Here is a 17,142-nt window from a genome sequence, read left to right on the forward strand (position 1 = left end):
GGTGAGGGAGGCATGAGGCTCTAGAGAAATGGACCAGAGACCCCTGCCCTTGCCACCATCTGCTCAAAACTGCAGTCCTATGAGAAAAGAGCAAATCCAAGAGACAGACAACACAGTGCTAACCACCAACAAAAGCACAATGAGAGAGGCCCCAGAGGCTTTACCTCCGCAAAGATGACCAAAGCTGGGAAAGGTCAATGGGGGGGGGCAGGGAAAAGCAGACACCTCCCTTGTTGGGGAAGTTTTACATCAGGACCAGTGCTCCGAGCAACTGGAAACTGCGCAGACGAGGGCACTGAAGAAAAAGGTCCCCACAGACAACAACATATTTCCAGTAGTCCTTACTGGGATAACTAAAATTTGCAAACTAAACAGATGCCCATCGAATAGAATATGGTCAAAGTGGGATCCCCAAGGAGGATGGGATGTCAAATGTCAAAACCAGACATTGCTCTAGTTCCAAAAACAAGGCCCCAAAGAAGAAACAGCAGAAAATGCCTCAGCCCCGCCGCCAACCTTCTGGTCCATAAAAAGCAGCATCAATCCTTAAGACTTTTTTTGGATGGCAACAAGAGCAGATCGTGTCTTAGGTGCTCTCTCATAAATCTTCGAAACTAAGGACTCCAACTAAATTTTCGAGGGACAGAACCCACAGAGGGACCCAGTGAGGCAGTTCTCCTACTCAAGGTAACCTGGAAAAGAGGAGAAAGGCTCTGCTCCCCGGGGTCAGAGGTGCAGCGCCAGAGGGGTGGCCCACCAGAGCAAAAGAACTTCAGCCTCCCAGAGGCAGCCCCAGGGCGCTGGGAGCTGTGGCAGTGGGGGAGTTTCCTGACCTACACCCTGGGGAGCACCAGGCACAAATTGGGGGAACAGCTGGGGGACCTCTGCCAGAGGGAGCACAAGCACCTGAAGCCCAGCTCTCAGGGCACACAGCAAGCAGCTTGGCTGCAGCAGCCCAAATCCAGGAAACAGAAACAGGTGGAGCCAGTAAGCAGGAGCCTCCAGGGCATGAGCCCATTGAATCTAGGGAAGGGAGTAGAGAGAGACTGCAGAGCTCTGCCCCTGGAACAGGACACTGGGGTTCCAACATTCAGATCCTGATCGCAGTCTAGGCCCCCCCATAGAACAGCAGAGCCCCCCCATCTCAGCCCCGTGACAGAGGGGGGCGCATATGGTCATTCACAGGCCAGGAGGGAGGGCAGAGCCTCACACACTGAGATCCTTGTGGGGGTGTCTCAAAAGCTCAGGAAGCACCCCCCAAAACAGGCTAAGGCTGGGAAAATAAGCAAGCAGAGAAACAAGAGGAACAGCATTGAGAAATATTTTGCATATGAGCCCAAGAAGGATCAAAACACTCATCCTGAAGATGAGGAAGCACAAGCTCCTGCATCTAAAGACTCCAAGAAAAACAGAAATTGGGCTCAGCCTATGACAGAGCTCAAAAAAGACTTTGAAAATCAAATGAGGGAGTTAGAAGAAAAACTGGGAAAAGAAATGAGAAAGATGCAGGAAAAACATGAAAATGAAGTCAGCAGCTTAGTCAAGGAAATCCAAAAAAATGCTGAAGAAAATAGCATGCTAGAAACCAGCTTAGGTCAAATGGATAAAACAGTTCAAAAGTTATTGAGGAGAAGAATGCTTTAAAAAGCAAAATTGGCCAGATGGAAAAACAGATAAGAAAACTCTGAGGAAAACAAATCCTTCAGACAAAGTAATAGAACTCAGGGAGATTGATGAATTTACAAGAAATCAGGACTCAATACTTCAAAACCAAAAGAATGAAAGATTAGAAGAAAATGTGAAACATTTCATTGAAAAAACAACTGATATGGAAAACAGACTTAGGAAAGATAATTTGAAAATTATTGGAATACCTGAAAGTCATGATCAAGAAAAGAGCCTTGACATCATTTTCAAAGAATTATTACAGGAAAATTGCCCTGATATCCTAGAAGCAGAGGGCAAAATAGAAATGGAGAGAATCCACCAATCCCCCCAAGAAAGAGATCCAAAAAAACCAACCCCTAGGAATATTATAGCCAAGTTCCAGAACTCCCAAGTCAAAGAGAATATATTACAAGCAGCCAGAAGGACACAGTTCAAATATCATGGAACTGCAGTCAGAATCACACAGGACTTAGCAGCAACTACATTAAAAAACTCGTAGGGCTTGGAATACAATATACCGGAAGGCAAAAGAGCTTGGAACAACCGAGAATCAACTACCCAGCAAGGCTGAATGTCCTCTTCCAGGGAAAAAGATGGACTTTCAATGAACCAGGGGAATTTCAAATGTTCCTGTTGGAATGGCCAGAGCTGAACAGAAGGTTTGATCTTCAAATACAGGACTCAGGTGAAGCATAGATATTGGAGAAGGGGAAAATATGAGGGACTTGATAATGAATTGCATGTATTCCTGCACAGAAAAATGACACTGATAATACTCATATGAACCTTCCTCAGTTAATAGAGCAGGTAGAAGGAGCTTTTATAGTTGAAGCACAGGAGAAAGCTGAATTTGAAGATAAAATATGGTGTAAAAATGGAGTCAATAGAAAAAAAGGGAAATGTAATGGGAGAAAGAAAAAGGAGAGGAGGAATAGGCCAAAATATTTCATATAAGATTTTTCTTTATTACAATGAGCTATTGCAATGATATGGAAGGGGAGAGGCAAGGGGAAATGAGGGAACCTTTGCTCTCATCACAGGTAGCTAGGAGAAGAAACAGCATATATACTCAATGGGGTATAGAGGGGGGGAAAGGGGGAAGGGGGAGATGTGAATGAAGGAGGAGAGGATGGACCATGGTGGGCAGAGTGGTCAGATATAACACATTTTCTTTTTTACTTCTTGCAAGGGGCTGGAATTGGATGGACTGTCTGGAACCGTTGGGCCTAAGGGGTGGTATAGGGGCTCAGGGCCTCTTGGCCCCAGGGCCAGGTATCAATCTGCTGCACCACTCAGCGACCCTACAGCAGAGTCAGAATGAAAGAAGAGAGAAAATATAGTACATGGTAGTGGAGAAATAAGAAAGGAGGGAGTTGTGATCAGCAATGACAACGGTGGAAAAATATGGAAGTAACTTTTGCGATGGACTTACCATAAAGAATGTGATCCACCCACGACAGAGTTGTTGGTGTTGGAACAAAGACTGAAGCACATTTATTATTATTATTATTATTATTATTATTATTATCATTATCATTATCATTATTATTGTTATTATTATTTTTGGGGGGTGCAGGGCAAATGGGGCTGGGTGGCCTGCCTGGGGCCGCATAGCAGGGTGATCATTGGGTGTCTGAGGCCAGATTTGGACCCAGGTGCTCCTGGCTCAAGGGCCAATGCTCTATCCGCCACCCAGCCACCCCTACCATTATTACTATTTTATTTTATTTTGGGTCTTTTTTTTTTCTTTTTTTGGTTTTTGCAGGGCAGTGGGGTTGGGGTGGCTTGCATGTCACACAGCTGGGTGATTGTTGGGTGTATGGGGCCAGATATGGGCTCGGGTGCTCCTGGCTCCAGGGCTGGTGCTCTGTCCATTGCGCCACCTGGCCATACCTACAATTATTACTATTATTTTTTTTTAGTTTTAATTTTTTTCTCTCCCCTTTACTTTTATCGCTCAAACGAGTCTATATTTTTTTGGGGGAAGGGTTATTTTGTTTACTCTTAAACAAGAACATTTTATTAATGTATAAGAAACATTAGTTGTACAAAATGAGAATAAATAAATATTAAATATTAAAAAAAGAACCTTTTTTGATGCGTTGATCTCTTTTGCTGAGTTTTCTTTATTTTCTTTTAAAAATATTCTTTGTTGTCTGGGATAGCATTCTGGGGGACAGGGAAAGAGAGAGCCTGGGGGACACTATGAGGACATCATAAACAAGCTATAATTAAGAAAGCCAGTCCTTTAGCCCACGGGGAAATGAAGAGAAGAGATGGAGTGAAGAAAGGCCTGGTCGGATCTGCTAAGCCAGTGAATATGGGGGTGGAGGGAGGATGGCAGGACAGCCCCAGGGTCCTCGACAAAAGAAGGGAAAAGTGGAGTGAGGAATTTGGGGAGTAATGGGCGAGTTTGCTACAACCACCCAGGTGTAGCCTGGGGTTCAGGGCTTGGATATAAGGATTCCACAATTAAGGACAGAGAAAAGGACACTGTAGGGTACCCACATGTAGCAGATCCAACCAAGAGGAAGGAGTCCTAGGAGAGGGCAGTACCCCACCCTGAGGAAACCCAGGTGACAGCACTGACAGTCCAGAACAGCTGAGGAGCAGCATAGCCCCCTAATCCTGCCACATATCACCTAGCTTGCCATCGGGGCCCCTGGAGACGCAGCCACCCTTGCTCCTCCACACCCTGACCACTGATCTCTCCTCTTGTCCAACCCCAAGGAAGGAACCCTAGGTAAGGGAGGGCCTGCCAATGGTCTCTGTGGGTGCTAGTCCCAGGAAAACATTTTTAAGTACAAATACCAGGCCAGCCAGGACCGCAACCACCAAAGTAGCAAGGATGGCAAAGAGGCCTGGCTGGCTGGCTGGCTTCAGGAGGACTTGCAGTCCATTCCCCTCACTAGCAAGGAGCCCCCCTCCAGGGCTTAGCACACCAACTGTGTGCAAAGGGGGCTGAGGATACACCAGGTGGGGAGAAGCTCAGGGGGAAAGGCTTTGGTAAAATAGGGAATGAGAAAAGCAGGACCTGGGGAAAAGTGGAAAAGCAGCTCAGGAGAACTGCAGAGAGCCCACCAGGGAAGACCCAAAGGGAGGGCACCCACTGAGCCTGGAGGGGGTCAGAGGGGAGTCAAGGTAGAAGAAAGGGGGAGAGAAGACAAGAGAAGGTACCAGGAGAGGGGAGAGAGTTTTGACTGAAAAGAATCTCAGTCTTCTGAAAATGTGGGTTATGACTACCCTGGGGAGGACAGCCCCATTCCCTGAGGCAGAATCATGGTGGAGGGAGAGGAATGAAGGAAACCCCTCATCTAGGGCACAATGAAATGGACCCTAAGAGCCCCAGATATGGCACAGAAAAAGCAAGGGGTATACGAGAGATGACTCCCCAAGATCACTCTAGACAGGGACTAAGATAGAGGACGTGGTCAGGGAGGAGAGGCTATTGGGAACTGGGGGAGCTGAATTCACATTTCCTACCTGAGCCCAGGCGATTCTTATGTAGAGTCCCGCTGAGGTTCCGGCATCGCACAGGAAGCTCACTGTCATACGCAGATGGGTCCCAGTTGTACTTTGTGCCCCCTTTGTCCTGACCAGGAGCTAGAGGAGCCGGAGCAGCCTGAGGACCTTGGGACGAAGAAGGCGGCCAACACTGAGCAAGAAAGAAGTCATCCAGAGGAGGAGCCCCTAGTTCTCTTCATCCTCTTAAGGATTCTGCAGCCAAACTGGCCTCCCTGCCTCCAGATCCCCAAGACATCTGCCCGGCCTCTTTGTCAAACCCTCGGGAAAGGCCTAGTTCATTCTCAGGGCTTAAGTCCACCAAGAGCCCGAAGCTGGTTCCTCCCCTAGATGGCCGTCCCTGTCCTGAAATCACTTCTCACTGGCCCACGAGAATGCACATAGTTGGCCCCAACAGAATACATGTCAAGGACTTGCATGCTGCCATCTTTCTCCAGCACAGTGTCAGATACATAGTAAGGACCTAATAAATGCTTATTAAGTTGGACTGCATATGCTTATCATCAAAGTTAATTTTCCATTCAGATTTGAATAACCGCAGGGCTCCCCAACAGCAACTAAACAAGCTGTTACAATGTGTCTCTGATGGCCGGCCTTGGCTGCTGCCTGGCATGAGAGGTGCAGGCCCCACTACCTCCTACCTGGCGTGAGAGGCGCAGGAGGTGCCTTCAGGCCAGCAGTCTCCACAATGCTGCCATCTGTATGGACAACGATCAAAGTGGCCTTCTCTGTACTCAAGCCATCCCCAAGTTGAAGAGCTGCTCTTCCAGACTGTAGGGGAGACAGAGCCCAAAGAGCAGCCCCTGAGTGTCCCCCATAGCACAGTCATCCAGCTAAAGCTGGTGAAGCCTGGCAGAATTGCTCCACACCATCCACCAGACCACGCTCATACCCTGCATCTCCACCTCAGGAGCCGGCTGACCTCTCTTCCCCTGCCTAGTAATCCAGCCCTGCCCTGAACACCCCCTGGTATTTCTGTCAAGCCCTTTGGGAGGCTCCCTATTCTGGGTGCACCCTCAGGCACGTGCATCTGCTTTCCCTATACATCTCTGCCTTGAAATCCCCGGCTCATGGTTTAGTCCTAGGATCACCCCCTCCTTGGGGGACCCTCCCTACATCTCCAACCCTCAGCTTCCTTCTTCCCCAAGTTACTCCCAGCATCAGTCCATTAGATAAACAGTCAGTGAATAAAAATATGCCAGGAACTGTCCCTGCCTTCAACCTTTTCCAGGTTAATGGGGCTGATAAAAGTAAATAAGGGATAGTCAAGATAATTAGGAGATACGAAGAGGCAGGACTCCTCTAGTTGGTCACTCCTACACTCAGGACAGAGTGAGAAGCACGAAAGGCCACTTCATTGAGTGATGAGCAGCTAGGGGGGCCTAGCATCTCTTCCCTCCCAAAGTTGTCTTCCCTTGGCTCCAGGATCCGAGGTTCCTGTGCGTGATCAGAAAGGCACAGAGGCCCCAGAGCCCCTAAAGTGCTAGAGTCACTGTCGTGGACTCATCTTACAGTCAGCTAGAAACAGAAGTGCATGTTTTACGTCATCTGAAGAGAATCCTGAATGATGAAGAAAAGAAGTGTTGGCAGGGTTTGCTTTTATTCCCCAGAAAAGTTCCAAAAATTTTCACTTTAAAAAAGTTTATAGAAAAATCACCTGATCCTGTGACTTCATTGACCTGAAGCATTCCCAATATGGAAACAGCCCCTCTCCCCAGCCTAATTCCTCACAATTTGAAACGTCCAGAGCACAGTCAAGGCTCACACAATAGAGAGAGGAGGGCAGGGCTGGCTCTCCGGCCAGGACAGTCTGCTGCCCTGAAGATACTGACCACTCCAACCCAGAAAAGACAATCTCCCACTATTGGTGGACTGACTTTCCAATTCACATATGCTCAGTGCTGTCAATGTTCCTTAATGCAGAGGCACAAGGCCAGAAGCCTAAAACAGCCGCCCAGTCCATGGGGTCAACCCTGGTTAGCCCCTTCATCCATACACACACACACAGACACCAGCTCTGATCCTGCTCCCCCTAACATCCCCCCCCAAGGTACCCAACATTGATCAGACTCCAGCAGAAGAGATAGAACAGTCCACAACTCATCTCCTATTTAATTTTTCCAAGACCCAACCTCTCTCTCCTCCATCCCCTCCCCCACACTCCTCATTAGGCTATCCATGGACCATTTCAAGTAGTTCCCCCAAGAATGACACCATTCCCTGAGCGCATGGCAGGCCTCTACCACACACGTTTAGCATTCATCCAAAAGGAAACTCTGCCCTAAATGCAGTCCCTGTGGAAATTGCACCCCACCATTCAGCAGATGCTCTTCTAGGTCCTAGGAAAGTCACTTACCAGCACATGCCCAGAGAGTGACGCTGCGCTGGCCACAGAGGTGGTGAAGACATTGTCTGCAGAAGATTCCACGTTGGCCACAGTCACGGTGGTGACTTCTGAAACAGAAAACCACTCCAATGAAATGATGAAGAAAGCCCTCCTTCGGGGGATAGCATCACCATTCTTCCCTGCAGAAGAGGGGGACAGTGTATCGGGGACACTTGAGTCAAAGGGATCACTCTGGTCCAGACTAACAAGTTTGCCCCAAGGCTTCTGAGGGTTCTGGGAAGTGAATGTCAGTAAGAGCCAAGGGTCCAGGACTTCATCCATCACTAAATAGCTGTGACTTCAACCAGTCCCTGCCCCACCTGGGTCTCAGTTATAGCCCCACAAGCTATCAATCCCTCAGATGGCCAAACAAACAAGGCAGGGACTTTCCCCCATAAGTCACTAAGAATGGACCCCAGAATCCAGCCACTCAGTCTAAGGTGGAAGCCCTCTCAGTAGCTCAGCCAAAGGCAAGTCTAAGCTAAGCTGACAAGATCAGCAACCCCCGCCCCTTGTGGCTCAAGATAAAAGGCCAGTAAAACATCCCCAAGAAATACAACTTTAATGTATCTTACAGAAAATAAATCAGTTCCATTGGGAGTTCATTCAGAAAACCCCTAGCAGAAGGGTACATGACAAACTATCTCAATGAAAGGGGAAAGCACCCCCTCCCCTCCAGAATGCCTTCTGAGCCTCTCTTGGGCCACGGGTAAATGACCCTTAGTGCTCAGCTCCTGGAAGGATACTTTCCAAAGCTGTAAGGGCAGAAACTTCTCAGAAGAAACACAGTGGACAATGACAAAAGCGCATCTCCTACGATGGCTTTTTCCTTTCAGCTGTTGTTCTTTAGAGATGACCATACATGTTGTTTGGGAATGACACTGCCAATCACTTTGGAACCTTGGAAAAGGGCCAAGTGGGATCCACAAAAAGATTTAGCATCTGGGTCCCAAGAGGTCCTCGTCAGGACTCGTGAACATGCACCACCAAGTTGGCCAAGTTGCCAGAAGCAGGTCTCATGTGGGCCAGCAGCCCACACAAGTCTGACAGTGGTCAAGGAGTGATGCAGGCTGCTCCAGGAGAGGGGACAGTGGAAGGGGGCCTAGCTAAGATTCAGGGGCCTTCTCCCCCTGAGAGAAAGTTCAACCCTGTCTTCCATCCAGGAAGGTCCTAGACATATGAGCCTCAGGTGCAAGCTGTGTGGCCTGAACCTTCCTCAGGGAAGGAGCACAAGCCCTAGGTGCAAGGCGAGATGCGAAGCCGTGAGTTTCTTCAAGTGGGAGGGCTCGACTCATTCCGTCCTGGTCCCACAAGATACAAGTGTGTCCCTCCCACCCTACATGATGTCCTTATGCCTCAGGTGCCTGTCAGAGGGGCCCAGTGAACCAGCACCAGCCTAGAGCTCGAAGGGAGGCCCTCAGGCTATGGGGGGGGCAGGGAACGGATGTGCCAGGGATGGCTTTGGCCCCGCACTTGCCTGCAAAGGTGGCCTCCTCCTCAGGGTCAGGGGGCTCAGGCAGTGCCTGCTCCCTGGCACCCATGTCCACAGGCCTCACGGGCTCCGACGCCTCTAGTACAGCCAAGGCCCTCATGCGACGGGCCTCCCGATCAGGGTCAGTGTCCGTGTCCGTGTCCGTCTCCGAGTCTGAGTCTGAGTCCAGCTCCGGGGCCTCGTCTTCCGAGCTGGCAGAACCCCTCGCGGCCGCCACCGCCGCAGCCATGGCCGCAGCCTCGGCCGAGTCCGAGTCCTCCATGAGGCCGAGGGAGATGAGACCCAGGAGGCGTTCGGCTAAGAACCCCGAGACCCTCAGCAGGACTGGCCGAAGACAGGCTCAGCAGAGGGGGAGGAGATCCCAGCCCAGCTCTGCCAAAGGGAGGAGACCCCGGGCCTGGCCCGTAGTAGAGGGAACGAGACCCTAGTCCAGCTTTGCCAAAGAAGAGATCCAGACCTGGGTCTGCCCAGGGGATGAGACCCCCAGCTCAGTTCTGCCCAAGGGAAGAGACTCAGGTTTTGGCTCTGGCCAGGAAATGAGACCCAAGCCTGGCTCGGCAACCGGGATGACACCGGCTCTGCCAAGGGGACGAGACCCTAGTCCAGCTTTGCCAAAGAGAGGAGACCCGGGCCTGGGTCTGCCCGAGGAATGGGACCCCACTCCGTTCTGCCCGAGGGAAGAGACCCAGACTTGGCTCTGCCAGGGGGAAGAGACCCCAGACCTGGCTCTGCCGGGGGGACGAGACCCCAGGCCGGGCTCTGCCGGGGGGACGAGACCCCAGGCCGGGCTCTGCCGGGGGGACGAGACCCCAGGCCGGGCTCTGCCGGGGGGACGAGACCCCAGGCCTGGCTCTGCCGGGGGGACGAGACCCCAGGCTACCTCTGCCAGGGGGACGAGACCCAGACCTGGCTCTGCCGGGGGGGACGAGACCCCAGGCCACCTCTGCCGGGGGGACGAGACCCCAGACCCGGCTCTGCCGGGGGGACGAGACCCCAGGCCACCTCTGCCAAGCCGGATCGGCCCGGCCAGAGGGGGCGGCTAGCAGGGCTCGGACCTCAGGGATGGAGGGGCGCGAGGTCGGACCCCGTGGGCCTCAGCCCGGTGCTGGGTCCGGGGGAGGTGGGGCCAGGCAGGCCGGCCCGGGGGCGGGGCCGGGGGCGGGGCCAGGAGGCGAGGGCGGGGCGGGGGCGGGGCGCCGGTTTGACAGAGAGGCGGCCGGAACCCCTCCCCCTGCCCTCCCCCCCTCCCGTCCCCCCCCCCCCCCGGGCCGAGCTCGCCCGAAGCGGCCCGAAAGGGCGGCCGGAGGCGGCGGATGGAGCCGAGGCCGCCCGAGCGGGCCCGAGAGGGCCCGAAGCGCGCCCGGAGCGAGCGGGCGAGCGAGCCCGAGCGCTCCCGAAGCCGCCCCCGCCGCCGGCGCGGCTCCTCCTCACGGACGGGCAGGGCGCCACGAAGATGGCCGCCCCCGCCGCGCCGCCGCGGTCCCGGGTCGCACCGAGAGGCCGGCCGCGCGCCCGCGCCCGGGCCCCACCGAGAGTTGCCGACGCCGGCCGAGTCCGCCCGAGGCCGCCGGCCGCGCGCCCGGAGATGGCCGAGCGGCAGCCGAAGCGCCCCATTGGCTGCGGGGCCGCGGGGCCGCGCCCGCCGCCGAGGGGGCGGAGCCAGCGCGCCGCCGAGGGCGCAGGGGCCGCCGGGATCGGGGCGGACCGAGGGGGGAGGCAAGATGGCGGCTGCGCGGAAAGGTGAGGCGCGGCGGCGGCGGGCGCCAGAAGGCCTTCAGCCCGGGCCGGAGGGGGCAGGCGCGGCCGGGCGCCCGGGGCCGGGGGCTTCAGGCCCAGCGCCCCCCGTCTGGCCGCACGGCGGGCGGCCGGGCAGCTTTGGCCCCCGGCCTTGGACGCCTGCGCAGTAAGGGCGGCCTCTTGCGAGCCTTCGGGTAAGGCGCTGGGTGCCCGGGGCGAGAGCTCCGCCGGGCTTCGGCGCCTGCGCAGTCAGTGCCGGCCTCCCGCGCCCTCGAGAAAGTTCCGGGTCCCGGGACTGAGGGCGCAAGCGCGACTTTGGCGCCTGCGCAGTAAGGCGCTGGGGCCCCTGACGTTGAACTTGCGCAGGTCCGGGACCCGAACCTGGCAGCAGGGAGCCCCGGGTTCGAATGCTGCCTCCGCCTCTCCCCGACCTTGGGCAGATGACTCCAACGGGGCTAGCCGGGGGTGCCTAGGGAGCCAAGCCCGCGATTGCCCCCTCGGTTCTTCTCGAGCCCGGTGAGATGTGTCCTGGCCTTTCCAAACCTTCTGAGAAGGGAGCGGCCGGCATTTATTAAACACCTACTGGGTGACGGGACACCCAGCCCCTTCCTGCCCTCATCATTCCCCTGAAGCTGCCCCAAGTGACCAGGGACCCCTGGGGGGCCAGTCCCACTGACCTCTTCTCAGTCCTCCTGATTCTCCTCCTCCCTGTGCCCCTAGTCCCTGCCCTCTTTCTCCTTTCCCCAGTACTGTAGAGGAGGGCAGCCAGGTGGCCGGGGGCTTGAGTCCGTCCTCGGAGGCTCCCTAACTGTGACCTTGGACAAGCCACTTAACTCCAGTCGCCTCACAGCCATGATTTATTAGGTTGGTTTTCAAAAAAAAATGGGAATCTTTGTCTTTCTTTTTTGAGAAAGACCTTGACATCAGGGAGATGATGCCGTAAGAAACATGTGAATTGGATTTCAGCGAGGGGGTGCTGTGCTAAGTCCCCATCCTCGGCTTGTCCTTTGGAGCCATCTGAGTCTGGCGGCTAGATACAACTGGTGATAGCCCTGAATGTGAGGCGGTCACAGAGCTAGAAGTGTGTGAGGTCACATTTGAACTCAGGTCCTCCTGACTAAAGGGTCAGCTCTCTGCCTGCTGCCCCTTGTCCTGATTTATATCTGACCACTGGACCCAAGTGACTCCAGAGGAGAAAGTGAGGCTGGTGACTTGGCACAGAACCCTCTCACTCCAATGGAATTCACGTGCTTGTCATGGCCATCTTCGAGAAGGAAGGACAAACAGATCAAAGATCACTGTAGAGGACCCCCCCCCCCCCAGTTCCCAGGCTTCCAACCTGAGAATCACTCCTCACTCACTCTCATCCCCCCACAGTCAGTATGGCGCCAAAGTCTATGGATTTCAGCAGTTACCCCATTCCCTTCTCTGACTGCTCCCACCCTGGGATGGGCACTCATCATCTCATGCTTGGATTTTTGCAGTAATTGCTGATGGACTGCTCACTTGGAGTCTCTCCCCTCCTTTCAGTCTATTTTCCATTCAGCCACCAAGGCCTCCTGAAGGGGGCAGGTCTAACTAGGTCACCCTCCTACTCAATGAATTCTAGTTAGTTCCCTGTTTCCTCCTGGCTCAAATGCAAAATGCTTTGTTTGACCTTCAGAGCCCTTCCTACCCAACCCCCTCCTCCCATTTCTGTCTTCTTACACCTTAAGTCCTCAGCTCATCCTCTTTGATCCTGTGAGCCTCCCTCTCCCAGCTCAGCCTTCTCTCCAGCTCTTCTCCCTTCTGTGATCCTTTGAATCCCAATTAAAACCCCATCTTCCCCATCCTCTTTCTTATTTCTCCTGTCTAGAGCATGGATATATTTTTTGCTTTTGGTCTCGGAGGGCGGGGATGTTTTTTGTCTTCTTTTGTATTCCAAGTTCATAGCACAGTATTCTTATTGACTATTACTGCTCAAAATGTAAGTCCAACAATTGAATTTAATCCTGATGAGCTGATGCATGAATGAAACAGCTATTTATGCAGAACACTAGGGACACAGAGTAGGTGGGGATTAATAACAGCATTTCCATGGAAATACAAACATTTCCTAAGTTTTATGCTTGACTAAGTTATCAACAATGCTGATTTAGAGCAAGTCTTTGTCCAGAGATTCCTTGGATCTGGTTGTGGTAGAATCAAAGTGAGACCTTGTGTTATACTGGCTGAGACTGTCTGAGCTCCCTTCTCTCATCTCCATTTCCTCATGAATGAAATGGAATTAGACTAGATCAGATCACCAGTGAGGCATCTCCTTGGAGTTCAGAGCTAAGAGTTCCAAATAATTTGTCAGAGGAATGATCCTATCTCTTGTCCCTTGTATTTTCTCAAAGAAAACCAAGTGCAAAGGGGCCTGGGCAGGCCCCAGTGTATACATTTCTCTGTGGCCTTAGCTCCATGTTGTGCTTGTAGCCCAGGACCCAGCTTATGAGCCAGACCCCTGGCTCCTTTGCATGGTTTTGAGAGTTGAACTTTTCTCTTAAAGGAATTGGGCAGATGAGGATGCCACTCCTGGGCTCCTGGTGTTCTCAGAGAGCTAGTCTTCCTCTTCATCCCAAATGTGTCTGAGACCCTCACCCACCCCCGGGAGGTGGCTGTCTAACAGGGTGTCCCAGCACTTTGAAGGACTCTACTGAATTAACCGGATTGTGCTTTTTTTTTTTCCAGGAAGATCATCTGCCCTTGTATCCTTCATGCTTTCCCACCCTTTTTGGGCTCTGACCAGTCAGAACTGGCCTTTGTTGGATACACCATCTCTGAGAGCTCATGGGGTTTCTCAGCTGAGCCTCGATTGTCCACCCCCCCCCCAGCTTCCTGATCTTTGTCCCTTCCCACCCAGTGCCTGCCCAGGGAAGCTTTGGAGCAGATGGGTTTCTCAACCCTCTCCAAGTGGAGAGGAAAGTCTCTACCCAGTCTTAGACCTCCAAGTCTAGTAACCAGGTTATAGCTACTGTGCCTCAATCTCTTCCTCTGTAAAGTGTGGGCTTCATTCAAATGAAGGAAATTATAGAAGGGCCCCTGAGTCAGTGAAACTCCTAAGGGTCAGAGAGCAAGGCTCTAGAGCAAACTTGGGTGGGTTCTTGGTGGCTTTTGAACTCTTGGAAAAGGACAGTTACAAAGGTAGTCTATTTACATCATCTCATCTGCTCTCTGAAAAATTAATGGCCACAAAGGGAATTTTTCCTTTATGTGCCTCCAGGAGAGAGACAGCTGGACCTGCCCCTGCCCTGGGAGAGAGTTTGCACAGAAGGAAAAGGAGGAGGGGGCTTCAACAGTCTTGTCAGCTTTGGGGAGGGGGAGCGAGAGGGAGTGGAGCCTGGCTAGCTCCAGTCCCCCCAGAAGAAGCCCCCCAAGAGGAGTTTGGGGGTGGTGGTGCTCATTCAGGTTCCTTAACAACCCACTCAGCTCTCCTCTGTGCCACTGCAGATACAGTTTTATGTGAGCGGAATCTATTATCTCTTCTATTTCCTGATCTCGCTGCTAGCGACCTTTTACAAGAGTAAGTTGGGGGGGGGGGCAGCTAAGTGGCACAGTGCATAGAGCACTGGCCCTGGAGTCAGGAGGACCTGAGTTCAAATCTGACCTTAGACACTTCATAATTACCTAGCTATGTGGCCTTGGGCAAGTCACTTTAACCCCATTGCCTTGTAAAAACTTAAAAAAAAAGTTGGTGGGGACAGAGCATGTGTGTGGAGGTCCAGATGAGCCACTGTCGCCATGGCTAACTTATCTGCCTACCGTTGCTGCAGCGCACCTCTACCCTTACCCACCCAATTTCTGGACCATTGAAATGATTCTCCTCTGGAGTATGGGCATTCTGGAAGTCCTGCGGCTCTACCTGGGTGAGTTGAGCCCAGGATAGTGGGAGAGAGGGGGCGGGGGTCTAAGGCCCCTCTGCAGTCTTCCCTTCACAATGGAGAAGGATCGCACTTGGCTTATTTGTCCTCTTTAAGAAATGTCTTTTCAAGCTTCACTTTACACTATTATTAAATATTAATTAGTTTATTCAAAGGCCAGCCTGAAAGACAAGTCTCTTAGGAGGCTGTGGTGTAACTGCTCTCAGCGGTCTCCTCTCAGGCTTTGGACACTTCTCTTGGTCCCTTTCGCCCGTGCAGAGCCACATGTGTGGCCTTCGTCCCATCCCCTCCCCCCAAAACTGTCCAATCCTGGTAGGGAGAGCAAGCGGAGCCTGTGGGCCCTCCGGACCGCCCTGTCCTTCCGGGGGGCAGGAGGCCCAGGCTTGCCCCACCCCACTGGCCTCGTCCCCCAGGCCCGAAGTGCAGTGCTTGGTGACCAGATCCGTTTGTCCCACATGCACATCCTCTCACAGGCTAACTCTTGTGACCAGGGTCCCCTGCATGCCCCCCCACTCCCCTCCCCAGGTGCAAAGGGCAACTTGATGGAAGAGGAGGCCCTGTTGGGCAGCAGCTTCCTGCTGACCATCATCAACGCCAGCCTGTCTCTGTACTTCCTGCTGTGGGCCAGCTTTGTGCTGAGGATTGACGTGGTCCTCAACACCGCGCTACTCACGCTTTATGGCCTGGAGGGCATCCTGCAGGTAGTGACCATCGCAGCCTTTGTCAGCTAACCTCCGCGCCCTGCCGCCACTCCTGGTGCCTTCTGATGTGACACATCTCCGCCGTCCGAGCCGACACACAGCTCCCGTACCTCGACGGAGGCTGACCGGCATCGGGGCCAGCAGGTGTTGGTGCCTCCCAGCTGCACAGTGCATGGGTTTGAATTCCATCCCTGAACCTCCCACCCCTCTTCAGTCACCACATGAGTGGGCAGGTCACAGGTGTCTGTGGCCACAGATAGTAACCGTGTTTGAAGAGTCTACTGGGGACTGGCCGGGGCCGGGGCTGGACTCTCGCCTTCGCTGTTGGCACCTCCTGGCTGGAACCCAGAGACCCGAGCCTGAGCCAAGAGGGGGCCCGCTGCCCGGAGGCTAAACCAGGAGGGTCTCTACGATTGCCAAAGGGAGGTAGCTCCCAGGGCACTAACTCCTCCTGGAGTTAAATCAAGTCCAGCCACTTCCTGGCTGTGATCCTGGCAATTCACTTGACTGGCCTGTCTCAGTTTCCCTAACTGTAAAATGGGGGCAGTAACAGTACCTACCACCAGGCTTGGATTCTCTTTGTCAAGCCCTTGGCAGATGGGAGGTAGGTACTGGCCACATCTTGTTCCCTTCCCCTTCTCAGGCCAGCTGCCTGCTGTGCCACAGTGGAGGGAACAAGTCTGCCCCCCTGGCTCAGTGGGAGACCCAGATGCGAGGAGCCCCAGGTGGCCATGTAGAAGAATGCCAGACCTTGGACTGGTGGGAGATAGCCAGGCCAGCACAGGAGAGTGACAAGATACCCTCCGTTGGGGGCCACGGCCCCCCCTTCATCCCCCTCCTCATTTTTGTGACCTTTGTGTGTTTTAGGGAGTTTATGTTTTCAAATAAACAATATGCATCCAGCCTGGTTGTCCAGATGCCCCCAGCTGAGGCCAGCAGCCTTCCCCAGGCCTCTGTGGGAGGGACAGTTGTTGCCCTGAGGCCGGGGCCATCTCCTGGAGCTGCCCCAGTGTGACAGTGGCAGGGACTCGGGGTGGCAGGGACTGATGGTCATTGATCCCTGAGCCATCACCCCTGACCCTTGGGCAGACAGCTACCGTGACCCAGGTGCTTGCCCACGCTGATCCCTCGGGTAGCCACATTTTCCACAAGCTCTGCCCTCATTGTGGTGGGCCCTGGCGGCATTGCTACCAGTCCATTGCTCAGAGGTGGAGGACTCGGGCAGAACCATCCCACAGATGACCGAGATGTGACTGGAGAGAGGGGCCCCCTGTCTGTCCTAAGTGCCATCACCCAGAGGAGGTGATGGTGAGGCTGGGCATTGTAGCGGGCTTCCGGCCTGGGGCTGGTTGGAGCCCTTCTCCCTCCACCCTGTCAAGTGTCCGAGCAGGCACTGGGATGAGACTCTCGGGCTGCCTGGTGCATTTGCCAGGTTAGGCCACCTCCATCTTCACATTTTGGGCAGAGGGGGCTCACCCCTCGGGTCCTTCACATCTCCCTTCCCTAGAACCCCAGGTCTTCAATCAGTCACTAAGGTTCATGGTCAGCCAGCCATGCCAAGCTCTGAGGCTAGGCAACCCCGCAAAAAAAGAATGCCTTAGAGAGCAGATAAGGGAGAGAAGCTGCCGCCTGCTAAAGGCCACGAGACAAGAGGACCTTGTCTAGGCCTACCACCCCCTGCCAGCTCCCTTTGGTCCTGGGCTGCTGGGCAGGGAAAGGCCAGGGATCCAGTTT

At 53.7% G+C, this 17,142-nt stretch overlaps 2 protein-coding genes across 9 annotated transcripts in view; one reads left to right on the forward strand and one right to left on the reverse strand.

The window, feature by feature from the left end:
* The window catches only part of DEAF1 (DEAF1 transcription factor), a 70,319-nt gene extending 59,800 nt beyond the window's left edge, over positions 1 to 10,519 (reverse strand). For 2 of the 7 annotated variants that reach the window (XM_074230731.1, XM_074230732.1), the window contains exons 1-4: positions 9,054 to 10,516; positions 7,547 to 7,644; positions 5,832 to 5,961; positions 5,152 to 5,298 (exon numbers count right to left, since the gene is read on the reverse strand). In XM_074230731.1, the coding sequence (XP_074086832.1) occupies positions 5,152 to 5,298; positions 5,832 to 5,961; positions 7,547 to 7,644; positions 9,054 to 9,330 (652 nt within the window). In that variant the 5' untranslated portion in view covers positions 9,331 to 10,516. Of the gene's footprint in view, positions 1 to 5,151; positions 5,299 to 5,831; positions 5,962 to 7,546; positions 7,645 to 9,053 lie in introns of all 7 variants that reach the window. The other 5 variants (XM_074230728.1, XM_074230727.1, XR_012477228.1 and 2 more) reach the window with 4 other exon arrangements.
* On the forward strand, positions 10,337 to 16,310 carry TMEM80 (transmembrane protein 80). Of its 2 annotated transcripts, none has more exons than XM_074230734.1 (5): positions 10,337 to 10,808; positions 13,518 to 13,534; positions 14,256 to 14,349; positions 14,600 to 14,692; positions 15,199 to 15,447. In XM_074230734.1, the coding sequence occupies exons 1-5, from the start codon at positions 10,382 to 10,384 to the stop codon at positions 15,351 to 15,353; spliced, it is 786 nt and encodes a 261-aa protein (XP_074086835.1). In that variant the 5' UTR covers positions 10,337 to 10,381; the 3' UTR covers positions 15,354 to 15,447. The 2 variants fall into 2 exon arrangements, with proteins under 2 accessions (XP_074086835.1, XP_074086834.1); XM_074230733.1 differs by having other exon boundaries at positions 10,367 to 10,808; positions 15,233 to 16,310.
* The last annotated feature ends 832 nt before the right edge of the window (positions 16,311 to 17,142 follow it).

Source organism: Macrotis lagotis, chromosome 3 (assembly GCF_037893015.1).
Source record: "Macrotis lagotis isolate mMagLag1 chromosome 3, bilby.v1.9.chrom.fasta, whole genome shotgun sequence".
Taxonomy (NCBI): domain Eukaryota; kingdom Metazoa; phylum Chordata; class Mammalia; order Peramelemorphia; family Peramelidae; genus Macrotis; species Macrotis lagotis.